General features: G+C 35.4%; 5 protein-coding genes across 11 annotated transcripts; 3 read left to right on the forward strand and 2 right to left on the reverse strand.

Moving 5' to 3' along the window:
- Positions 1 to 761: 761 nt before the first annotated feature.
- LOC18036886 (probable basic-leucine zipper transcription factor E) lies at positions 762 to 5,243 on the forward strand. Of its 3 annotated transcripts, none has more exons than XR_002904709.1 (7): positions 762 to 1,904; positions 3,122 to 3,174; positions 3,608 to 3,695; positions 3,794 to 3,892; positions 4,508 to 4,638; positions 4,729 to 4,826; positions 4,910 to 5,243. XR_002904709.1 is itself a non-coding variant. In XM_024181343.1 (7 exons), exons 1-6 carry the CDS (start codon positions 1,119 to 1,121, stop codon positions 4,763 to 4,765), a joined length of 1,194 nt encoding a protein of 397 aa, XP_024037111.1. In that variant the 5' UTR covers positions 762 to 1,118; the 3' UTR covers positions 4,766 to 4,804; positions 4,910 to 5,243. The 3 variants fall into 3 exon arrangements, 2 of the variants coding, with proteins under 2 accessions (XP_024037111.1, XP_006426536.1); XM_024181343.1 differs by having other exon boundaries at positions 4,729 to 4,804; XM_006426473.2 differs by having other exon boundaries at positions 763 to 1,904; positions 4,729 to 4,808.
- Positions 5,244 to 6,020: 777 nt separating this feature from the next.
- Positions 6,021 to 9,808, forward strand: LOC18037803 (glyoxylate/succinic semialdehyde reductase 2, chloroplastic). 3 transcript variants are annotated; one of them, XM_006426474.2, is made up of 12 exons: positions 6,021 to 6,333; positions 6,604 to 6,685; positions 6,884 to 6,949; positions 7,198 to 7,273; positions 7,381 to 7,436; positions 7,942 to 8,026; positions 8,152 to 8,212; positions 8,304 to 8,356; positions 8,456 to 8,526; positions 8,630 to 8,702; positions 9,027 to 9,131; positions 9,220 to 9,808. In XM_006426474.2, exons 1-12 carry the CDS (start codon positions 6,021 to 6,023, stop codon positions 9,370 to 9,372), a joined length of 1,194 nt encoding a protein of 397 aa, XP_006426537.2. In that variant the 3' UTR covers positions 9,373 to 9,808. The 3 variants fall into 3 exon arrangements, with proteins under 3 accessions (XP_006426537.2, XP_006426538.2, XP_024036606.1); XM_006426475.2 differs by having other exon boundaries at positions 6,607 to 6,685; XM_024180838.1 differs by having other exon boundaries at positions 9,027 to 9,373.
- Positions 9,809 to 9,916: 108 nt separating this feature from the next.
- LOC18037804 (transmembrane 9 superfamily member 7) lies at positions 9,917 to 13,870 on the reverse strand. Its single transcript, XM_006426478.2, has 7 exons — positions 13,654 to 13,870; positions 12,355 to 12,519; positions 12,105 to 12,214; positions 11,858 to 11,966; positions 11,673 to 11,785; positions 11,394 to 11,544; positions 9,917 to 11,309 (listed from the first exon to the last, which is right to left on the reverse strand). The coding sequence occupies exons 1-7, from the start codon at positions 13,771 to 13,773 to the stop codon at positions 10,152 to 10,154; spliced, it is 1,926 nt and encodes a 641-aa protein (XP_006426541.1). The 5' UTR covers positions 13,774 to 13,870; the 3' UTR covers positions 9,917 to 10,151.
- A 488-nt stretch (positions 13,871 to 14,358) lies between these two features.
- Positions 14,359 to 19,613, reverse strand: LOC18036552 (WD-40 repeat-containing protein MSI4). 3 transcript variants are annotated; one of them, XM_024180836.1, is made up of 15 exons: positions 19,289 to 19,612; positions 18,526 to 18,589; positions 18,297 to 18,383; positions 18,104 to 18,166; positions 17,804 to 17,869; positions 17,585 to 17,659; positions 17,321 to 17,396; positions 16,862 to 17,087; positions 16,400 to 16,481; positions 16,191 to 16,264; positions 15,898 to 16,009; positions 15,722 to 15,796; positions 15,199 to 15,278; positions 14,981 to 15,080; positions 14,359 to 14,658 (listed from the first exon to the last, which is right to left on the reverse strand). In XM_024180836.1, the coding sequence occupies exons 1-15, from the start codon at positions 19,468 to 19,470 to the stop codon at positions 14,557 to 14,559; spliced, it is 1,464 nt and encodes a 487-aa protein (XP_024036604.1). In that variant the 5' UTR covers positions 19,471 to 19,612; the 3' UTR covers positions 14,359 to 14,556. The 3 variants fall into 3 exon arrangements, with proteins under 3 accessions (XP_024036604.1, XP_006426543.1, XP_024036605.1); XM_006426480.2 differs by having other exon boundaries at positions 19,343 to 19,610; XM_024180837.1 differs by lacking the exon at positions 14,359 to 14,658 and having other exon boundaries at positions 14,988 to 15,080; positions 15,199 to 15,289; positions 19,289 to 19,613.
- Positions 19,614 to 20,337: 724 nt separating this feature from the next.
- Positions 20,338 to 22,106, forward strand: LOC18036255 (mitotic apparatus protein p62). The gene is made up of 2 exons (XM_006426482.2): positions 20,338 to 20,827; positions 21,390 to 22,106. The coding sequence occupies exons 1-2, from the start codon at positions 20,386 to 20,388 to the stop codon at positions 21,881 to 21,883; spliced, it is 936 nt and encodes a 311-aa protein (XP_006426545.1). The 5' UTR covers positions 20,338 to 20,385; the 3' UTR covers positions 21,884 to 22,106.
- Positions 22,107 to 23,319: the final 1,213 nt, after the last annotated feature.

A 23,319-nucleotide genomic window follows, 5' to 3' on the forward strand; every position in this document is an offset into this window, starting at 1 on the left:
ATGTTTCAGGTATGCAGATATACAAACTCTTTGTACAATTTATCTGATGAAAAATCTTAAAAAACAAAATTAATAGTCCGTTTATAATAATAATAATTATTATAAGAGATATATGTATCCCATAATTTATTCATCGATTTAGTAAAAGCTTACAATATAGATCAAAATTAACCGTTATAAAAGTCATGTAATTTTATTTAACGTTCTTTTTCAAACAATTATAGGGCTATGCCCTCGGGAGCGTGGTTGGTTGGTAACAACATTAAACTTGTAGCACCTAACGGCCGGGTTTGAGTTGTGGGTAATAAAGAGTAAAAAAAAAAAAAAAAATTATTTGGACTTTACCCACCCTTTATTTTTTTTTTAAATAAGAAAAAATCATAGAGGTAAGTTTTTTTATTTTTTATTTTTTACAATGATGACAATAATTTTTCTAGATAGACACATGGACGATGTTGTAAATAAAGAAATATTAAAATTTATTTTGAGTTTGATTATAATATCTTATGTGTACCACATTTTATAGTTTAGTCACCTTTAGACGATCATAAAATCAAAGATATTATTATTTGATAGTGTCCAAATTGAAGAGTACACAGCATGTCATCCTACAAGTCACATTCTTATGCATTAAAAACATAATATAGGAAATTAAAAAAAAAAAAGAAATAAAACCAAAATCATGGCCACCCCCAATGACTAAAACTAAGCGAACACGAAATCTCCACATCTTTCATTCAGATCTCCCCCCACCCCTTGCTCACAAAATCTCACAAAGCTAAATAAACTCCATAGAAATTAACATCATATTAATAATAATAATAATAATAATAATAATAATAATAATACAGGAAAAAAAAAACAAAAAACAAAAAACAAATTTGCAATTGTCACAGAAGCTTCATAAAGCAAACCCACAGCCCAGTACGAGGAACCGAAACCCATCACTAAAACTCTATTCTCTGTTCATCGTCTTCTCTTTCATCATATCATGTGATAATAATAATTTTTTCTTTTTTCTTTTTTTTTTTAAAAGATATTTCTTATCTGTCTTCTCTTATATTATTAATTTGTGGTTTTTTTTTTTGCCCAAAGAGAAAGTAAAAAAAAAAAAAAAAATGGACGAGAACAATCTCATGTTGTTTATGCTTTTGGTTATATCCTTCTTCTTCTTGACAATTTTCTTCACCGTCACTCTGTTTTTGACCTACAAGAAGATTAAGCGTTTGCAGGAGTTGGAGAATTATGCCAACGTGTTGAAGGGTTCTTTGTCGGCTAATTCTAACACTACTCACACTAATACTAATACCAATAACGATAACAACAACAACAACAATAATGATAATACTCTCCATCAAAATCAGAATGCTCATGCCGACCCGACCCATTTGCCCCAAACCCTTTTGCTCGAGATCCTGCCCTCTAAATCCGCCAAATGGGACCGTTTGCTGAGTGCGAACGCCCCTCAGGATCCGAATTCAAACGGGTCGGGTCGTCATGAGCCTCCCATGAAACCAGAGGAAGAGCAAACCGGTTCGGGTCAAGAGAGGGGGGCGGCTGAATCCGGTTCGGTGCCGGCGGGCGAGGTCGGGTCGCGTCAGGAGACTGTTGACGGATGTGCGACGGGTCGGGTGCTGGTGGTGCTGGAGGAGGAGGAGGAGGAGGAGGAGGAGAAGAGAGTGAGGAAGAAGAAGAAGAAAGGGAAGAAGAAGAGGGCGCAGTTGAACGGCCAGGAGGTTGTTTTGGGAGAAGAAAATGGAGGCGGAAGAGAGAATTCGGGGATGCCGGAGCTGGGTTGTTTGTGCCCGCTAACATCAATGGGTAGCGCCACACAGAGGAAGATTAAGGAACTCTATCATCAACTTGTGCAGAGCTGTGAAAGCAATGAGTTGACACTTGCCCAGGTTGGTTTTTCTTTTTTGGTAAATTTACACACAAGTTTTGTTTTTTTTTTTTAATGAAAACCTTGTAGTTTTTTAGTTTAGGCAAGTGAGGCTTTGGTGTAATTTTAGAAATGTGGTTTTGTTTCATTGCTTGCATTGGTTTGTGAAGTAATCTTAACTTGGTTGTTGATTGAGGAGAGCTTTAATCTTGTTTATGCAATTTGGAGAGCATATCGATGATTCCTTGTTCATATTGAACATCATTTTGTTTTTTTTCATTTTGGTTTTTGTCTTTTGATGAGATGGTTACAAACTCACATTGTTCTGCAATGGCACATGATATGAATTTATACTTTTTACCTTCTGCAGTGCAATTAGGGGTGTCCAAGAGAAAACCTTACTGCAATAAAAAGTGTGCGTGAAATTTATCATTTCAAAAAAAGCATTATGTGATTGATACTGAGGTCTTGATCTGAACGAGTTAAATGGCTAAGCAACGCGTGCGGTTATCCAAGAACCCTAGTATGCTAGAAAACATTATAGCATTATCTTCATCTTGTTGGTGTTTGTGAGAGTTTTAATTTTTTTGAAGTTGGCATTTCATGTTGGTGATACTTGCTCTGTCGGTTCTCTTGTTCTGGTATCTTGTTTCACTCCTTTTTATGTTGTTTTGTCTTCTCCTCTATTTTATGTTTTGTGCGTGTTAGTTCACGTGGACTTTTCAGTCCAGAAGCCGTTTCTCATTGAAAAAAGTGGGAACATCTTGCGGCTAACATCATAGGACCTTTGGCTAGTGAATGACAAACTATAAATGAATTTCCTTATAACCATTGTGTTGCTTTAAAACTTATTCATATAAAGCTAGGAATACATGTTAACAAAGGATGAGCTCAAAAAGTTTTTACTATGTTTAGAAAAAGGGATGGTCACTTGTTATTAAGATGTAATGCGCATCCTTTTTGTATTGTTTATTTATTCTTGGCAGAGGAAATAGCATTAAGCTAAACCATGCAGCTTAGCTTGTGCCAGCTTGCTCAGTGTGCAGTTTGACTGAATTTTCCAGTGCAATTGGTCGGGTTGAGTTAAAGCTAATATTTATTTTTATTGGATATTATATAATATAAAAATGCTGGCATATTTAAGATGTGTGTCTTTTGGAGAATTAAACTTTGGCTTTTTATATCTAATCTATACAGCCGGAACTTAAATTATTAATCCTTATGTGCCTCATGATTCAGGTTGGAGAATTTACCAAGTGCTTGGCTCAGGCCAGAGAAGAGCTAGAGGACAAGTAAGTTTTACACATGATTTTTTGAAAAGCCAATTTTGTATTTACTTGAATGCTCATTATCATTTACATAATTCAGCATGTCTTTCTCTAGTTCTAATTATTTGCTACTTCTTCATATTCATAGAATGGCTATTGTTTTATGCATTTTCATAGTCTGTAACTTATGCATAGTGCTTTTGATACTATGAGTAGCACCTAATCGTTCCAATTAGTTTCAGACTGACAATGCTTTATGTGCTTTTCACTTTCCTACTTGACCCCTCAAAACAACTTGATTTGCTTTGGAAGCTTCATTTTAACCACTAATTCCCATGTCTTGTGTTGTAGTTTTTCAGTCATTTCTGATCTCTTAAGTAGTCTTAGCACATCTTAGTTTCACTCCCTCAATTCATCAAGATGATTGTAACTTAGCTAGTCTTCAATTTTATCACAGGTCCGAGACCATCAAGCGTAAGTTTAGCATAAAAAAGGCGTTGCTGAGCAAGGCCGACAGATCTTCTATTGACCGCCTTCGACAACAGGTGATTTGTGGAATTATTTGATATTCTTGTGGAATGGAGTAGCTTTTGTCATAAATCGTGGTCACTTCTAAAAGGAGATTACTGCATGAACCCTTTAGATATACAATCTAGAGAAGCAACAGAGGAGATTAGAGGAGGATGTATATGTTTATAATTGGCTCCAAGACCAGCTTCGACTTTCACCAGCTTGCAAGAAGGTATCAACTCAAACTCTTAGAAAAAGAGCATACTTAATTGGAATCATTGGATATAGACTCTGTCTGCTTGCATTTGCTTTTTAGTCTTTCAGAATGCTGCCTGTAGGAGCTATGCAACTCAATAAATATTGGTTATTCTTAATCTTGACATATAGAATGCTTCCGTATTTTTTACTTGCCAGACTTATGAGCTCCAAAGATGAATAATCTCTTCAGTTGTATTACACCTTCAACACTTCTTGAGAGAGATGTGACAAATTATAGATTTTTTGTTGGTTAGTTTTTAGTAACATTTGATGAAAAAGGGAAGACTTGTTTGGGAAACACTAGGCAATTATTTGCATATTTCTTTCCACTTTCTTAAGGTTGATAAACTGAAAATTGGATTGGCTTCCATTATTCTTTAAATTGCCTTCTTCTTTTGTCAAACTGGAGAATTTTGGCAAGAACTCAGCTTTTCCCTCATCAACTGATTAAAAAGAAAATTCTATTTTTCTCGCACTCAGATACTCTGCAGAAAAGACTGAAAGAATGTGTTTTCTTTTGCCTGTTATGTCAAGGTTCACTTTCTCATTTTAATCTTATGATTCTGACTATCTTTGTCTCTCATTAAAGATGTTCGAAGTTTGTGCTGACATGGAGCTGAAGACCAAGTCTAGCAAGCCACTGGAAAACACTGAAACAGATGAATTTGCTGACATATCCTTTGAGGAACTATTAGCACAGGAAAAGAAGGATTCATTTTGGTTTGTTGTCCCTCTCAAATGCCTAGCTTCATACATTTTTTTTTTCCCACTGCTCATCAAACTACCTTGCTTTTGCATTTTCCTCTACAGGCAGAAAAATTGGAAATCAAGAATGTGCACAAGATGATGACTTGTACCTAACTGTGTTACTGGAATCCCTATTGTAGTATGTATGTTCATTACCCAAAGTTAGTCACCATCTCTTTTTCCTTTTGTTGCTTGTGGATGAAACTTATGGCCATAACATTTCCTTCTCAATGTTTTTTTCCAGGTTTTTGCAGAGGAAGCTAGTCAATCCGGCGCATGATGAACGTTGATGTCGTATTATGTTCTGCTGAATTTTGGCTTTTATAGTTACTAACCATCTAGAAGTCGGTTTAGTACCCTTCCATCTTTTTACATAGCTTCCGACATACAGCATGCATGCTTTTGTATCAGAATCATATAAAAAATTTGCCATGGCAATGTAGCTTGAAAGAGTTAACGACTGAAGCTATGTTCTTATCCTTTCTGGTGGTATATTTAGAATTACAGAATATGTAAAATGGAATTTGGCATAGTTAATTTTTTGAAGCTTGCACAAAGCACAATTTGTCGGAGCATCAGCCCTCATGTTTGTTTCTATTCTTGCTTATGCATGTGGTTTTCATTTTATGGGCATTTTCTTCTCGGTTAGTGACTTTTCGTTAAGAGTGAATGATTTAAGGTAAGGAATCCTGGTGACATAATCAATTGTGGTTCACATTCGTTTTATTTTCATTTTTGGCTATGGTAAAGATGGAAAATGCATTGAACTAACTTAAATTAAAGCCTAGCTTTATTCCTAAGGTATCATTATAAGCCATCATTACAACTTAAGCAGCCTAGCTTTCTTCTCTCATGTCATAAATGACCAACCATGTTTGACCAAAACAATCTATTGAATTAAACATCTGCAGAACTAAATTCTGAGAAAGCTCATTTTGCGTGTATTGTTGAATGCTTTTCTATAAATGATCACATTCACAGCAAATTGTTAAGCTCAAAGAGTCAGGATGAAGCATTGCAACAGGCGTCATAGTATTGTAATCATTCTTTAAAAAGAAAAAAAAAAATCTATTCAGCAGTTAAATATGATTAATCTCAAATATGGTCGATGGGAAGTGCATGTGGGACTTGCATCTTTTTCTTTAGGTAGATATGTAAACAATGGCAAAATTATAAATGGAAATGTCATGCGTAATTTAAATCTAAATATAATACGATATGTCATCTATTTGCAAAATTAATAAACGTCATGTCATAGTAAAACTTTTACAACTGGAATCTATGTGACGAAGTTGTGAACGACATGGCATACCAAATTTAAATAGAATACGGCATGACGTTGATGTGATTAACTAATGAACGATCTGTACATGGAAGAAGTTTCTTTATCCAAATATAAGCAGACAAAACAATTTGCATGGAAACGCGAGCTTATATACATACTGTTAATTGAAAAGGCCTCTCCAGTGATGACTTTGTTGGTTAAGAGCAGTTACTCTCACCGTTTCTTATCATCATCAACGCCTGCCATGTCAGTGTGCTCAAGCTTCTGCCCTCAGCTTCCCAGCTATTTCAGACAAAAACCCATCAATTCTTTACCCACGAAACCTTTGTTTCCTCTGTCGTTTAAGGTTTTCTCTTCTCAGGCAACCGGTGTTTCTGCTGAAGGTTATCTTTAATATCAATGATGATATATGTATTTCTTAATTCACGATAATTATTTTTGTAATCTGTACTGTTAATTCTCTGATGGGCAATTTTAGTTTCTTTCTTTCTTTCTTATCTTTATATTTCTTCATGTCATGCACCTTATACCATTTTGAATTGAGTATTGAGGTTGGAACAAGAATCTCAAGGAATGAAAACATGAACTTTGTTTAAATGAATTTGTGGGCTGTAATAATTCTCACTAAGCTGAGTCTCAATTTGAATTTGCAGCAGATGAGTTGCCGGGTCGGATTGGATTTCTAGGTATGGGAATTATGGGTACTCCAATGGCACAAAATCTCTTAAAAGCTGGGTATGATTCCATTTCTGTTGATAGCATATGAATTTGCAGCAGACCTTATAGCATATCATAAAGCACTATAGATTTGTTTTAAGCAGCATTTTGTAATTTAGTTGTGCTCAAGTGAGAAAACGGTACTTTTCTAAATTATTTTTGAGTCATTTGGATGCGAATACTTTCTAACTTTAACCAATGATTGCCGTTGTGTAGATGTGATGTGACAGTTTGGAATCGGACCAAAAGCAAATGTGATCCTCTCATCAGCTTAGGTGCAAAGTAAGTACTTCAAAATCATGGCCTGAATTCAGCTTGTTTTCAGAGTGGGGATCATATTAAAATTAAGGTTTTAACAGCATGCTAAACTATATGTGGTAATATATGTTCATCGTTCATGTATATATATCGGTGTGTTTTGTTAAATGACCATTAGCTGCAGAAATTCTTCAGAGCTTTGAAGAAACCATCTTTGTAGAAGATTCAAATATGAAAACTCCAAACAATGCATTCTATTATTCTCGATGCAGATATCAACCCTCTCCGGATGAAGTAGCTGCATCTTGTGATGTCACATTTGCCATGCTTGCTGATCCTGAAAGTGCAGTGCGTATGTTTCTTTTAATTGTTTCCTTTTTTTTTTTTGGCCAGTTAATGTTTTTGGTTGCTAATCTGTTAGATATGCATGGCAACTTATTGTTGCTTTATGTCAGATGGATGTTGCATGTGGGAAGCATGGAGCTGCAAGTGGAATGGGTCCTGGAAAAGGGTACATCTTCCTTATTTTGTTCTCTTATGAATATAATGTTTACAATTTTTGCTATTAGTACTCTTAAGACCATACCGCAGGCTTCTAACTTTTCTAGGAGAAATTGCTTTCACTTTGCATATCTATTTATTACCTATAATTAGCTTCTTCTTTTTTTTTCTTTTTTTTTTCACTCTTTTCAGCTAAAACTGACTACCATTTTTCAAAAGATGTCAATCAGAACATCCTCCAATCCATTAAGAAACTCTATCAGCCGCTTCTGCTACTTGACATACTTTACTGACGGTTACCATCTTACTGCAGCATAGAATTAACACTTATTGTTATTTTTTGGGTACTCTTTTGTTGTGGTTCAAATTCATGTTTATGAGTATACTTCTCAAAACAATATTGATATATTAGATTACTATGAACTAAAAGTCAATCATTTATTTTCCAAAATTTAAACTTGGCCTTGGTAAGTTTGATCTGAAGAAGCAATGTGACCATATATGAGCATTGACAGGTATGTGGATGTTTCAACAGTTGATGGGGACACTTCTAAATTGATTAATGGGCATATCAAAGCCACTGGGGCATCATTTTTGGAGGTAAAGTGATGATTAATGTTCAATTTCTTAACCTCACACTGATAGTACATTCTGTCAATTATGCATGCTTCAATGATATGATAAATGAGACGACTTTTCTTTAAGCCTCAGCATTTGTTATGTAGGCTCCAGTTTCTGGTTCTAAAAAACCGGCAGAAGATGGACAATTAATATTTCTTGCTGCAGGTAACCAGTTTTCAATGTCATCACTTACTATGTTCTTTTGTTGGTGAAGAAATCCAATACGAAAATCGAGTCTTTTGCTTTAATCTTTCAGGTGACAAGTCTCTCTACAATACAGTTGCTCCACTCTTAGACATCATGGGGAAGGTAGTTTGTTTTTGCTTGTCAAAATTTTTCTCTTTTATTTTATTTTTTTCTTTGAAAAATAAAGTTACATATGTGTTTCTTACTTGATCCTTTATACAGTCAAGGTTTTACCTTGGTGATGTTGGAAACGGTGCTGCTATGAAACTAGTTGTCAACATGATCATGGGAAGGTCCTGCACATTTTCTTACTCATTTTTAACGCTTGAATTTGTGGATTTTCTGATCAATACAGTGACGATGTTTCTTCAATCTTTTTCTTTTGGCAACTTGCAGTATGATGGCAACTTTTTCTGAAGGGTTGCTTCTTAGCGAGAAAGTAGGACTTGACCCAAATGTGCTAGTTGAGGTTATGCCCCAAATCATGAATTTTTTTTTTTTTTTTGGTGGACTGAAAGCAGAGTGTAGCCTTTCCACTAACTCAACAGGACATAATTGCTAGCTGTCTATTTTCTGAACTGAAATGGCTTTGTGATGTTTAGTAGAAATAGATTTTTCAGAAGGCGAAAATATCTTAATTTTGGGGAGCTGTACTGAAATTTGGAGAAACAGCTTTATCCAGAAGAAATCTATTGATCACTTATAATGAAAAATTGCTTCAATAAGCATATTTATTCATATCTTAAAACATATTTTGGAGATCTAACAAAAGCATATGTTGCTGATATTGCAGGTGGTCTCACAAGGTGCTATCAGTGCCCCAATGTACTCACTCAAAGGGCCATCAATGATTGAATCACTTTATCCTACAGCATTTCCCTTGAAGCATCAGCAGAAGGTTTTTAATTTTCCCTGCACTGCCAACTTCTTCACTGTCACCGACATATGCTATCATATATATCTCTCACAATGTTTGACTGTTGCAGGACCTGAGGCTTGCTTTAGGATTAGCAGAATCTGTTTCTCAGTCTACTCCAATTGCAGCAGCTGCAAATGAACTTTATAAAGTGGCAAAATCTCATGGCCTTAGTGATGAGGATTTTTCTGCAGTTATCGAAGCATTGAAAGCTAAAAAGTGACTGCAATGATGGAAATTGTTTTTTGTGAGAGCTAACACAAGCACTTGCCTACAGTTTTTAACTGGTTTGATAATTATAATTGTTCCATTCATAAAATTTTCTCCAAAAGTGCATTTACTTATTTTAAGGCGTTTTGACAACTTGGAGAAATGAACCCACTCTAGCAAATGCTTTAACAGCAAGCAATATACCGGCATGTTATTCAAAAGAGAGTTTTTTAAAACAATAGTTAAATCTTTAATATATCAGGAGAGAGCTCAAATTAAATCACAGCAATTCCAATGAACCCAATTTGACATAAAAGAAATGGAACTGAGACTTCAAAATCCGAAGTATATTTTTATAATGCAAGCTGTCGCTGATGTCTACAATCTTCAGATTCCAGTGGAAGCACATGGACTGGTGCTCAAATATCAAGAGAAGAGTTGTAGAAAACTTGAATGACAGATCTTTTAAGTTTCAAGGGACTACTAATTAAAAAATCGATAACACAGAATACTTCAGAATTCATGATTTTAATGGTGAAAATCAGATAAGCATAAGCAGAAGACAATCTAAACTTCTTGCATAGAAACTAATGGAAGTACACGTTTGATTTTTGTAGTGTAAACATAAGAACACATGCACATTGCTCATCCCTACTCTATTTCAAAATAAAAAACGGTTTTCAGGAAAATGGGAAATAAACTTCCCATGGTGTAAATCTGCAGATACAGTCAATATGGTTCAGACTCTTTGCTTCATCTACTACTTGTCCAAGGATCTTCAAAATATCCAGATTAGTCAATTTTCACGGAGGAATAGATCTTGCGTACAAACCAGAAGCATGCGTAAAAGCCAATTGTCCCCGTCAAGACAAAGAAAGCATACGAAACAATTACCATGTACCCAAAGTAAAGGATGCCCGAAACCAGCTTTGTAATTTCCAACTTGGTGAAGAAGTAGAAAATTGAGTAGAGAAAAAGGTACAGAGCAGAGGAGCCAGCAGTCAGGTAAGATCTCCACCACCAATGGTAGTCCTCACTACACAACTGAAAGTAGCAGAGCACTATTGTTATCTCTGCGCAAGTGATTAGTAGTATAACAAACACGATAAAAAGGAAGCCAAAGATGTAATAGAACTGGTTCAGCCATATAGATGTCAAGATGAAGAAGAGCTCGATGAAGACAGCCCCAAATGGAAGAATGCCTCCAATGAGTATGGAGAATACTGGTGTCATGTACCATGCCTGCTCTGGTATCTGCCTAGGAATTTTGTTTGTCTTAACGGGATCTTCAATGGCTGGCTTTTTGAAGCCCAAGTAACTACCCACAAAGACCAAGGGCACTGAAATGCCAAACCATAGGAAAACAAGAGCAAACATTGTCCCAAACGGTACCGCCCCAGACGATTGTTCTCCCCAAATTAAGGCATTTAGCACAAAGAAGACTGCAAAAAGTATTCCTGGAAACATAAATGCAGTTTTTAAGGTATTTCTCTTCCACTCTGTGCCTTTGAACATCTTATACAAACGAGCTGAGGCGTAACCAGCAAATAAGCCCATGAAAACCCACAGAAGAACCATAGCAGTCATAAGCCCCCCTCGGTTGGATGGAGATAGGAAACCCAGCAATGCAAATATCATTGTTACCAGTGTCATCCCAAAAATCTGAACCCCTGTACCAACATAAACACACAGCAAACCAGCATTGGTTGGTGCCCTGAAGACATCTCCGTGAACAAGTTTCCATCCTGTCTCTTCCTGAGCCTCTTCTTGGGTTTCCAACTGATTATAATTCGCAATATCTCTGTATAGAGTTCTCATCATGATCATGGCCACCATGCCAGAAAGGAATAAGACAATCATCAGTGAGTTTATGATGGAGAACCAGTGGATCTGATCATCATTCATGAGTAGGTATGTATCCCAACGAGAAGCCCATTTTATATCACTTTCCTGAAAAAATAAGCCAGAGCAAGTTAGAATTAACTCTGCAATTGGTAGAAGGAATTATTGAAACAAAGTGTTCTAAAAGACTACCTTGAAGGTAACATCATACGTAAACACAATCTCCTTATCTTTGTCAACTTCTTGTGGAATAGCAGTACCCTGAACTAAATTTTTGGTGTCTTTGTTGCATGTAGTCACCTGAGGGTTCTTTTCAGACCACTCCTTGTATTCATGATTGATACTGTTTACAAGATTTTGATTAAAAAACAAATGAGATGAATAACCAGCCACAGAATCCAAGTTCATGCCAAGTAACCCTAGTTTTCTAAATAGCATAACATGTAAACATGTTCAGAATCAGTAAAAAACCTGTTTGGAGTAACCTCAAACCCCACAATTCGTGCAGAATCAGTCTCACGATCCTTGTGGTACATGACTCTGAAGCTCAAGTGGTTATTGATAAAGTATTTCTCTTCTTTGCTCTGCAAAACCAAGTAAATGGTTACTTATAAATACAAACACTTCCACAATAGCATTTGATTATTGAAGCATACCCCTTGATAATTTCCTTTGAATCCAACACGAAAACCATGTTCATATGTCGTAGACTGACTTCCATCTCTTCTTTGTCTGAGAACAGCAACTGGAAGGTTGTCAAGAATCCTGCAAATCCATCATAGAGCTTTCAATGTCAATACGAAACAGATCAACTTATCTATGTAACAAATGACTTTTCACCTAAAGAGAAAAATAGTAAAAACATAACAAGGATACACCACACAAAGGATGGCCAACACTTACAAATTAACTCGGTATTCATCATCAATTTTTTCTTTAAAATTTTTTGCAGATTCAGCATCAACTTTTACTCGACAGGCTACTTTACATGACAGATCCTCCCTCATTTCGAACTGGCATATAAATCATAAACTTAGAACCACAGAAAAGAAAGTAAAAAGAATAAAGGCAACAATATGCAAAGCTGTTTCTATCAATTCAGTTGTATGTAAGATACAACTAAAGAATATAGGGAAAAGGTACAGATGCTCACTTCATACACAGAATTTTCAATTCTGTCACCACGAAGAACCTCCCCCAAATTTTCTGCACTGTTCACAATCTTTGCAGGCTTACAGTACTTCAAGAAGTAGTAGTCATATGGCAGTTGAGTCTTTGTAGATGATAGTTTGTTCACTTTGACATTTAGTGGATCGTGCTGTTCAAAGCAGAAAAGCATGGGATAAACAATAGAGAAGTAGCTCATCATCAAAGCCAGAACATACCATATAAGTACACACGAACACCTTGAAATATTCCTAGAACAGATAATATTAGGTTTGTGATAAGGAAATGAAAAGTGTTTATAATCAAACAGTCTGACAAATTGAGCAGATAAGCCCATATAACAGCATGTTACATCTATATACAGATTTAGGAACTCTTGCATGATATATTGGATCTCGTAATGGATCAATCATCTGTTGGAAACAAATAGTTTTCTTATTTCATTTTCATTTCAAAAGATTGGCATAGTCACAAAATGGAGTTCTACCATGGTGAGCGATTATTAAAAACTCAAACAGTCAACAACAGTTACATCATAATTGAACTCTCACTTGGAAAATAAGAGTGAATCACAAATGAAACCACTCAATGCACACAATAAAACACCATAAGCATATCCTAGAGAAAATGTCACTTCCTAATGTTACACTTCTACTACAAAACACTTATTAACAGATAACCCAAATCATCACTCCAAAATTATTGAAGATCAAGCAATACCACTAAGACCTAACATATATGTATAGAAAATGAGCTACACAATGCTTTGGCACAAGACAAGTATTTTCTTTTCACATATTTATGTTAGTCGTATTATTTTGAACTTCAATAAAATAAAACCCATAATAAATATTACACCAAACAAGTCCACAGATTACACCATCTCATCTCTTTAATCGGTAAGCTAACGTAACAGCATCCATGACACATAAAAAAGAAAACTTGCACCGTAGACTAAGTCAAGCTCAATATTTGACATTAATCCCATCAAAGAAATCCAGATCCAAAGCAAAAGACAAAAACAAACATCAGATCAAACATCAAGAACCCTAGATCCAACTCAACAGCGAGAAGTCAAATACAAAACAGAAGAAAACACAAACAAACATAACAGCAAGACATGAAACAAAAACACCCAGAAAAAAAATAACAGCAAAAACAAGAAATAGAAAACTAAAACAAGAAAAGCAAAAAAGATACGAGAAGTAAAAGTAAAAAAGAAAGGTGGCGTGTTGGGGGATCAGAGGGGGGGGGGGAGAGAGAGAGAGAGAGAGTGTGTGTTTACTCTTTGAAAATCACGAGGAGCAACGCCGGGAAGGTAGAAAGAGTGGGCGGAGGAGATGAAAAGGAGAGTGAAGACAAGTATTTTCATTGTTTTTGTGCAGAGTTTCTTAGGTTTGTTCATTTTCGTGTTTGTTTCACAGAGAAAATGGAGACGAGATGAATATTTAAGAGATCTCGGGCAACTTTGTATTTTGCGTTAATAAAAAAATTGGTCATCTCATGGTCATTCATTGGTTTTCGTTTTGCTATTGCCACGACTTACTATTTTTGCTATTTCCAAATTCCTTCCTCCTCGTTATAATAATAATAATTATTATTTTTCTTCCTTAATTTGAATATAGACATTATATTAGAATATGATTTAACCGTCTTTTCACGCAAAGCTAAAAGTCTCACCGGGTAATAATATTTTGGGCGTATGACGCTAACACTACCAACGAACCCGATAACAACCTTGAAAACATTTTAATTAAATTTGCGATGTAATGTTAAAATTGTAATGAAGAAATATATTTTACAGACAACAAATGATGAGAATTTAATAGTTTTTGAGTTACAAACATGTTATACAACAAATAACGTTCGCCAAACATAGTATTAAACAGATGATTTTCCTTTTTTTTTTTTCAACTAAAACAAAATTTGACACAGCACTTCTTGTTAACTACCTTCCGTTTCCGTGGTTAAGCTCAGTCAGCTAGCTGGATAATAAAATAATAGTATTCATTGGTTTGGCAAAATTCCTCAAGAGTGCCATTTTCTTTTAGAACACTGTAGTTTCCTAAAAGTTTTGCACCTCATAAGATCAAAAGGAGGAAAACAAATCCGATGGATAATTGTGATAGAGGTACACAACAAACACATTTGTACAAAGAGTTTGGAAACTTGACACTAGCTGGGTATTCTAACAACTTTTATCACAACCAAAAATATGAGATTTGAACTTGTCAAGCTCAGCCAAAACCTCTTCTTCAGGCCGGTAAATCAAATCGATCATCCTCCATATCTGCAACACATGCAAGGGTGACGATATCAATCCCAGTAATTGAAAAATTTAACAACCAATTAAGGCATAATTATATTGTTCAACAGAATGCTGGGATGCTGCTTATAGCTGATTCACAAATAAGTGAACTTGTGCAATTATAAGAGACCATGAAAAAACAAAGCTGGATTGAACCAGAATAATACAGGATTATAGGACAGATCACCCCCGGAGTTTCCTATTTTCTGATCTTTACTGTTGACCAAATTGGAACCTCAATTCATAATGAGGTGATCCATTTGTATGTTGTGCATGTGTAAGACTAAAGTCAATTTTCCTATACCTGTAGTGTGCCACCACCTCCAGTACTTTCACCATCGTCAGACACACTAACAATCGTCCATGGATCAGATGCATTCCAATGGAAGTCAACAACTTTGTCTCTGAATCATATGCAAAAAAAATACTAAATAGTAAATGACAATCTTATGAAATTCAGCAATAAAGAAGGTTAAATGCATGACCAAAAGTTTAAATTATCATCTCCTATAGCTGCATTACCTATGTCCAGCATGTCGGAAGAATAAGCCGGGTGGATAATTGGGTACTTTCAATTCACCATAATCTTGCTTCTCACCAATCTAAAAAACAACTGAACTTTATTATACACAAAAATATAACATGATCAGCCACCATAGATTGTGTTACACATTCAGTCATCAATACTGTCAATCTCATATCAATTATGCCAATGCCTTATGGAAAACAAAATACGAACCACCGAAACTCTAGGAATCATATACTATAATTCTTGCTGGATGAGATGGACATTGTGGGGGAGACAGGGAGATATCTCAAAAGGACTGTAAAAACACAAAATACAGACTGATAGACAGACGGACAGAATCAATATACTTGTGAATGATTCCAACTACAAATGCAAGCAGCATCAATAAAAGCCAATTCACACTTTGTCACTAGTATGTCTCATCAAAGAATTCCAGATGAGAGAGAGAGAGAGAGAGAGAGAGAGAGAGAGAGAGAAGGAATAAGGCAGGCAGGAGAAATTTTCAGGGCTTCACACCTTCTCATGATCCCAGATGTTTAAAATTCCATCCTCTGCAGAACTTCCAAAGACTGATGACTTGTCAGGAGACCACTGGAAACAAATGAATTGCTGATGTTAAACATAACCCAAAATAAAAAAAAAATATATATATATACCTCAGTCCTAAAGATGTAATCAGGCAACATACTTACCTGTACACAAAGGACAGCAGCACTATGACCCTCAAATTTATGAATAGGTGATCCAACTCCATCAGAAGTGAGTTTTCGGCGGTCAAACATATGAATAGAGTTATCAGCAGACCTATAAAAAAAGCAGGGGAGAGTAGGGCCAGCAAATGGAAGATGTATACCTCAATCCATGAAAATGAAATTATTTGTTCACAAGCATACACAAGTGTAGAATGTGAAAGGAAGACATAAAATTCATCACATGATGATTTGGTCAATGTCCTATAAGAGAGTAGATGTATAGATATAAATACCCCGTCAATATGAGATTCACATCATGGGGATTCCAATCAACACAATGAATATCAGCATTATGAGCTTTCTCAACCTGCCTCAGAAGAAAAGAAATTGCAAAAGCAAGTCAACAACAAAACCCAGAACTGTTCTCTAACTATTGAGAAGATCACAAAAAAGCAAAAAACTAAACGGAGAAATGGATAGATATGATGTGAAGAACAATGACCTTGACAGCTGGAGTAGAGCCAGATCTGGCATCCCATAGTATAAGGCACGAATCATCACCTACACTGCAGAATTCCTGTGCACTACACATAAATAATAGAAAACAATAGAGCCCATCATAAATCCAGAAATGGTCATTCTGCTGTAAAGCAGAAGAATCAGCAGGCATTGATGAGCAGATTATCTTTATAGTTTATTGCTTCCCATATTATCTTTTTAGTTCAGCAATTCAAGACCAAATTACAGAATAAAAGAGGGAAGAGATAAAATAAATGACATCTAAATTTATAAGAAAGTCCAAATTACGGAATAAAAGAGGGAGGAGAGAAAATAAATGACATCTAAATTTATGAGAAAGTCAGTGTTACTTAGCAGATGGTAAATTTTACCATCTAATTGGATCAAGAATGCATAATTACCTTGCTACATATGCCCAATGCACTGGCTAAATAATGAGAAATACCTTGATGGACAGAACTGAACGTCTTCAACAGTGTCTTCATGCCCTAGGTATTTACCTCGTGCCCCAATAGAAGGGCTCTCTAGAGGTTTATCACCATTCCCACCACTCTTGGAAGCATTTTTAGAGTTGGCACCACCAGAAGCTGTAGATTTTGCAGAACCTGGTTCTGCTGCCAAAGCCGAGACATGGTCTTGGACGCTCCATAAAACCACTGACTGATCCTTGCCTGTCAAAAAAATCTCATCAACCAAAATTGTATGCTCAGAAAAGATTGAACTCATGACAAGAAGAATGAAAAGAAATAATCTCAATTAAGAAAAGATCTGATAAGGAAACCCAACTCATAGGCCAAGAAAAACAAAAGAATAAAGTACTGGTATTTTCATAATGTTCGGAAGAACATGTTATGCAACAATCTTATCAAGCCAAGGAAAAAAGAAAGATATAAAAAGGCGCAACCTCCAGAGAGCACATAGGGTTCAGTTGGACACATGGCCAGAGCAAATTCAGCATTATCTTGATGGCCGGTCAATATCTGCAAGATGGCATGCTGCATGTTAGCAAAGCTTCACTTTGATTTCAGAAAACCAATAACAAAGATATGGTAATAAGTGAACTCTCTCTAAATGTGTGTGCGTGCATGCTACAGGGCCAACACTAACAAATACACTAGCTATCACAACCAATGGTGATGATAACAATTATTTCTTAGCACAATCGCACCAGATCTGGACGAGAATCAGCAGCTCCTAAGACAGCATGGCGATTAGGTTGTGCCTCAACATCCCAAATGAGGACCTATTTTGGAAATCACAAGAACATAGTTCATTTGAGCTTCATTAACTTAATCACGTTGAGATGTATAAACATAAACATAATTCAAGTTATTCAAACATTTGATTCTCTTTATTAAAAGGATCAAAGATGAAAACAATTGCTTACATCAGGACTATCAGTGTGTGTGGCTACTATTTTACTGTTCTGTGGGAGTTCTCTTATTCTGTTCACCTGCAAGATCATGTTCATTGATTGCTTAAATCACTCTGGATAGCTAAAATACCAAGCAGCACAAAATAGTCTAATATGCAAATCATGAGAAAAGTGTGCACACGGGCTGGTATAGGTTACAATTTTGAATAATAACAAATGAAAACCTTAGAGGTGCAAAATCAACAAACTGCCAACGCGATGGCATAAATCCGCAAATCCCAAGGAAGGCAAAAAGGGAAAGTGATGACATACCTCGCCAGGATGTATGATTGTTTTAAATTTCTTTACAAAGGGTGAGCGTGCTTCTTCATTGAACTGTAAGATTAAGCAAGAAAAGAATAATATAATTATGCAATGAGACAAATCCAATTCAATCAGATATAGAAGAAATCAAATGAGGACGAGTGGCCGAAAAAGGGGTAATAACCATTCACAATAATGTCACCTGTGATATGTGCTCTGCAGCTGCAACTCGAGGCTTGACAACCTCACAGTTTGCTATTACAAGAGTATTTGGAACACTGCCATCCGTCTGAGTACAGGAAATTAGAAGAAGAATAAGAAGAATGGCAACAGAATATGAAATATGTTCTGCACCAAGAAACTTGAAAGGAGCTCACCAACTATAAAAAATAAGAAATACACAGTTGATTGTTTTACAAACTGAAACTTGCCTGTTCAGAAAGGTAAAGACGTTGGCGATTCTTGTATGTAGCTTGCTCAAGTTGTGGACCCCATCTATCAGAACAACAGAAGGATTAGACATTCACTTGAACATTTTAGCTATTCCTAAAATGAGAGTTAAGGTAATTGTGTCTAAATCCCTACGTTTTTTAAGTACTAAAATGCATAAAAACATACAATTTTGAAAATTTCCCCCCAAGTTTTTCTCTTCAAGCAACCAGAGGGTTCAACGAGAAAAGAAAGTGACATTGAAGTAAATGAAACATGTAAAATAATTGTGTCCCAAAAATAATACATTATCATTTTTTCTTTCCCTCATTTTACCACCAACCAAACAGAAATAAGTAAATCTGGCAATTTAACCTCACCTTACATTGAACTACAAATAAATAACACAGCATTCGAAACCTAAAAAGCACAGAAAGAAAACAAGAAATTCGTTGACAGGATTAGATGCATTCTAACATCGACAAACGTTCTTTACTTTCCCGTCCAAAACCTTAGACACCCACAGAGTAAAAATGGCTAAAACCGTTGAAAATTTACTTTTCTTCACCCATAAATCCTCAAAAACAAATATTATCGAAAGCACCAAAATAAATCCTCACTTTTTACTTCAAATTCAAGATACCCGCTTAAGAAAAATTGGTCCAAACCCTAAAACACGAAAAAAAAAAAAAACCTGTTTAAACTCACACATTACGTCTTTATCAGCAACCAAAGACACAAAACTTAAAAACAAGAAGAACCCACAGAAGAGGAATAGAAGATAGAGCAGAGTGTGTTTGTTTGTGAGCGTGTGAGGACCTGCAAGAGAGAGAGGGCCAAACGAGGTTGTGATTGGCGAGCCAGTCATAGAGCACAGGAACTAAGGACTTCCATTGTGTGTATCTATCATCAACCGATCTTTCCATTCCTTTGCGTCCCTCCTTCATTTTTCCCTTCTGCTTATTTCCTTTTCTTTTCTAAATTTTTTCCCTGTGCTTTCGGCTTTCCCGCCTCTGCTTATGCTGCTGCTTTTGTCTCTATTTGATTATTTGTGAAGTAAATTGGACAGACCGATAGAGAGTTGGCAATTGAGTTGGCAGAAGAGGTGGGATGCGTGTTTGGGGTCCAAAAAGTGATTTTACCGGAAGTACTTTTCTTTTTACAAACATTTTGATTTCTTAAAGTTAAAAATTCTCACAACTTTAATCATTTTTCTCTAAAGTTAAAACAACCCTCTTTTAATGTAACAAAATTTCTTAATTATAAAGCTTTAAAGAAAGCTTTGAAAAAAAAGGATCCAGTTCTTTGTTTTAAGAAAGTGACACTTAAGTGTCAAAGCACAAAATATAAGTTACTGATCAAATTTTATTATTACTTGCATTTAAAAAAAAAATTCAATTTTTTAGTCATTGGAAAACAATTTAGCCACATTAAATTCAGAACAACAAAATAAAAGATTTTGATTTATCATTTAGGTCCTATGAGAAATTGATTTGCTATAACTTTTAAACTATAGTTACTATATAAAAAATTATAATTATAAAATAAAAGTTAATAATACATAATAAATATAAATTTTAAAAAATAATTTTAATAAAATTCTTTAAAATATAATAAAATTTTCATCTTACAAATTTAAATTGAGAACAAACAGGGATATTTATGTGCTTGAGCTGTTAATTTACCAAGGCATAAAACTTGGAATAGCCAAGCAATACCTATGTTACCTCACGTTGAATAAGTGCCTAAAAACGGTGCGTTTTAAATTACAAAACCGTTTGTTTTTAAAAGCTATCAGAGTCTGAGAGCTCTGTTAAACTCTGGAATCACTTCCAAATAACTTAAAAGCACTTTCATCATCGATGGAAATCACCGGCGAAGACGGTTCCAAAGTCCAAATAAAACCCTTTTCCAACACCGTGTTCGGCAGAGGCTCAGGGTGCATCACAACCGACCGTACCGTATCCCGCTGCCACGTGTTGTTCTGGCTTAAAGACTCCTCAAACGGGACCGAAACAGAGCCCAGAGCTTGTTTCGACGTGATTGGAAAAAATCCCATATGGGTTCGGAGCGGAAAGAGCGGAAAGCTGAAAGCTTTTAGGAGAAATGAGAAGGGTGAGGTTACGGTTGGTGATTGGTTCTATATTGGTGGTGGTCAAAGTCAGCAGCCCGTTCGGTTTGCTGTAAAGAGAATAAATGAGCAAGAAGCGGAGAAGGAAATGATGGAGGCTGGTGAATCAAGTGAATGGAGTTCTGGTGGTGAGTTGGAGAGTGTTGATGTATCAAGTATTGACCCCGTTAAAGGTATGGTCTTTAATAGTGTATTTATATGTTCATTTATAGAATTTGGAATTGGAATGGATTGTGAAATTTGCTTTGTTAAAAGAATATTATTGGATTGTGTTATTATTTATGAAACGGGTTTGCTAATACTGTGTCTGAAATTCTGTGAATGATGAATTGCTGAGATTATTTGAAATGGAATGAAGATTAAATATTGAAGTGAACTTTCTCTTCAATACAGAATTTCGAACGGCAATGGACTATGTAAATGCTTCGCTTAAATAAAAGCATAGATTATTTATAAAAGAAAAAAGCTTTGTGCTGTAGATTTCGGATGATGTGAATAGGTTGTGTAGATTATTCAAATGAAAGTTAATGAGAAATTCTGCATTCCTTTTGTAGAGAATTTGGAATGGGGAATGGTTCTTGTAAGTGATTTGTTAAAAAATGGCATTGTTAAGCCTTTCTATTTATGGAGCATATACAAGATCATTTTGGTGTGATGATCTTGTATGCAAAGATGTTTATGATGTGGAAATGATGCAGAATTTTATAAGTACCCTGTACATCTTGTGAAATGCAGAATTTGGTTTTCTTGTGATTGGCCACGAGTTTGATCAGTATCCTAAGGAAAAGATCCGCGAAATGAAAAACTGGGACTGGTTTCTTGAGGAACCCAGAAAAGATAGTGATGGAGATGATGAGGTTACTGATAAAAGGAAGAAGAACGGTATGAGGAGAAGGAGAGGGAAAGCTACAAAGAACGATGATGATGAAGATGAATGGACAGGAGAAAGTGAAGAGGACAAAGAGGTGATTGCTAAAGTAAAAAAGATGCAGAAACCAACATATTCTACTAGGTCAAAAGATCATGACAAACAACAAATAGGTAGGAAAGGTGGCAGAAGTTTGGTGCAGAAGAAATCTATCCCTGCAAAGGCAGAAGAGAGTGAAGACGAAGATGATCCCACGTTGGGAGGCTTTTTACTTGATGATGGGGATGAGGAACTAGGAGTAGAAAGCAATGTGGATCAAGAGGAGGAGGAAGAAGAATTTGATGATGTCAATGATGACTAAAATCATTTTCGAAACTTATGATGCTGGGTACAGATTCAGTGGTAGTCATGGTGCACCTGCCACTGGATAAGTGGATATAATAGTACTCAAGGATAGCTTTTGTGTTCATGCAAGCTGGAGATTTGTTACAGCGTTACAGAGAAATGCAATTACATATTTGTCTTGCATATCTTGCCAAATAAAACTGTTTCTTGCGATGGAAGAAAAATGGAAGAGTAGCAGAAGCCAGAAGGTGTAGTTTTACATTAACATTCAGGAATATTTTATTAATCAAATGAGAAACGTTTAGCACACACAAGGAGAAAATGAAAATTATAATTAAGTTTCGAAAGCCCTCTAAATCAGGATTTGTCATTAATGATAAATTCAATTTACGAAAGGTTTAAAATTAATTACAAGTAACTTAACTTTTTAATAAATGTTTATTAAAATAGCTAGATAGAACATGGAAATGGGTTTTAGAATTAAACCATATGGGATTACTACTCTCTAATATTCATTGATACTTTTACATTGAACTTCCGACTAAAAAGGAACGGATTGAGTAATATATATATTCTCATGGATAATTATTTAAGCTATTGCATGACATTATGGGGATTAGTTTCAGTTCTCCCTCGATTATCAAATAATTGAGTGGAGCCAGTTTATTCCTCACGAAATGTGAGTGAAGTAGACACCCCTCAAATATTAGAGAGAGTTTTTAGAGAGGGTTTAAAGAATTTGGGCCACGTTTCAAATGAGTACATGCCACGACGAAAATTCCAGTTGTATAATCTATTTGTAAATATTAATTGTAATATCAGTAACAATCATGTATAACAGTATTAAAAAAAAAGTCATTGCATGACATTTTTGTCAAATTATTGTGTTAATTTTACTTTATTGATCCTAAATATCTTTTCTTAACTCTTCCCTAGAGATGCTTGCTGCATCCAAACTAATACCAATCCAACCCATTTCATGAATAAAAATGTGATCACTTAACCAACCCTAATGAATTTGCAATAAGTGCATGAATTAATATGACAGAAACACCAACTTTGCACACCCAAGAAGGGAAAACCAATTGAGAAAAAATTGATTTTTATTGCTCATATGAAAAAAAAAAAAAAACAAATGCATTGCTTTCTCTTTTATAAAAATAACATTAATATATTTTATTCTTTTAAATCAATTCCAGTTTTGTTTGACATTAATATATTTTAATTCTTTTTTTTTTCCTCCCAAGCAGATATATCTTTTTTACAGGATTATTTTTCAAATACTAAAGTTCAGATAGGACTGACGGGCATATGATTGTGAAGAAGAGAACAACATCTGTTAGGAGGGGGGGGGGGGGGGGGGGAATTTTTTGAAATAAAGAATGGGTGGGGTTTCTTTTCCCCTCCCCGGTAAGGTAAAAGAGCCGGGTTTCCTCCTAAAAAAAAAAAAAT

The sequence above is a fragment of the Citrus clementina genome, unplaced genomic scaffold (genome assembly GCF_000493195.1).
Source record: "Citrus clementina cultivar Clemenules unplaced genomic scaffold, Citrus_clementina_v1.0 scaffold_7, whole genome shotgun sequence".
In the NCBI taxonomy this organism is placed as follows: Eukaryota; Viridiplantae; Streptophyta; class Magnoliopsida; order Sapindales; family Rutaceae; genus Citrus; species Citrus x clementina.

What these genes read in the sequence shown, in the direction of transcription:
- LOC18036255 (XM_006426482.2), top strand. Translation starts at nt 20,386, where the DNA reads ATGGAAATCACCGGCGAAGACGGTTCCAAAGTCCAAATAAAACCCTTT. An exon ending in AAGTATTGACCCCGTTAAAG is followed by an intron (nt 20,828 to 21,389) that starts GTATGGTCTTTA and finishes TGTGAAATGCAG; the next exon opens with AATTTGGTTTTCTTGTGATT.
- LOC18037803 (XM_024180838.1), top strand. Translation starts at nt 6,021, where the DNA reads ATGAACGATCTGTACATGGAAGAAGTTTCTTTATCCAAATATAAGCAG. An exon ending in AACCGGTGTTTCTGCTGAAG is followed by an intron (nt 6,334 to 6,603) that starts GTTATCTTTAAT and finishes TTGAATTTGCAG; the next exon opens with CAGATGAGTTGCCGGGTCGG. An exon ending in GTCAACATGATCATGGGAAG is followed by an intron (nt 8,527 to 8,629) that starts GTCCTGCACATT and finishes GGCAACTTGCAG; the next exon opens with TATGATGGCAACTTTTTCTG.
- LOC18036552 (XM_024180836.1), bottom strand. Translation starts at nt 19,470, where the DNA reads ATGAAGGAGGGACGCAAAGGAATGGAAAGATCGGTTGATGATAGATAC. An exon ending in CTGATTCTCGTCCAGATCTG is followed by an intron (nt 17,397 to 17,584) that starts GTGCGATTGTGC and finishes GCCATCTTGCAG; the next exon opens with ATATTGACCGGCCATCAAGA. An exon ending in ACCCTATGTGCTCTCTGGAG is followed by an intron (nt 17,088 to 17,320) that starts GTTGCGCCTTTT and finishes TTTTTTTGACAG; the next exon opens with GCAAGGATCAGTCAGTGGTT.
- LOC18036886 (XM_024181343.1), top strand. Translation starts at nt 1,119, where the DNA reads ATGGACGAGAACAATCTCATGTTGTTTATGCTTTTGGTTATATCCTTC. An exon ending in AGAGAAGAGCTAGAGGACAA is followed by an intron (nt 3,175 to 3,607) that starts GTAAGTTTTACA and finishes ATTTTATCACAG; the next exon opens with GTCCGAGACCATCAAGCGTA. An exon ending in TTGACCGCCTTCGACAACAG is followed by an intron (nt 3,696 to 3,793) that starts GTGATTTGTGGA and finishes TGAACCCTTTAG; the next exon opens with ATATACAATCTAGAGAAGCA.
- LOC18037804 (XM_006426478.2), bottom strand. Translation starts at nt 13,773, where the DNA reads ATGAACAAACCTAAGAAACTCTGCACAAAAACAATGAAAATACTTGTC. An exon ending in TTGAAAATTCTGTGTATGAA is followed by an intron (nt 12,215 to 12,354) that starts GTGAGCATCTGT and finishes TTTATATGCCAG; the next exon opens with TTCGAAATGAGGGAGGATCT. An exon ending in GATGAATACCGAGTTAATTT is followed by an intron (nt 11,967 to 12,104) that starts GTAAGTGTTGGC and finishes ATGGATTTGCAG; the next exon opens with GATTCTTGACAACCTTCCAG.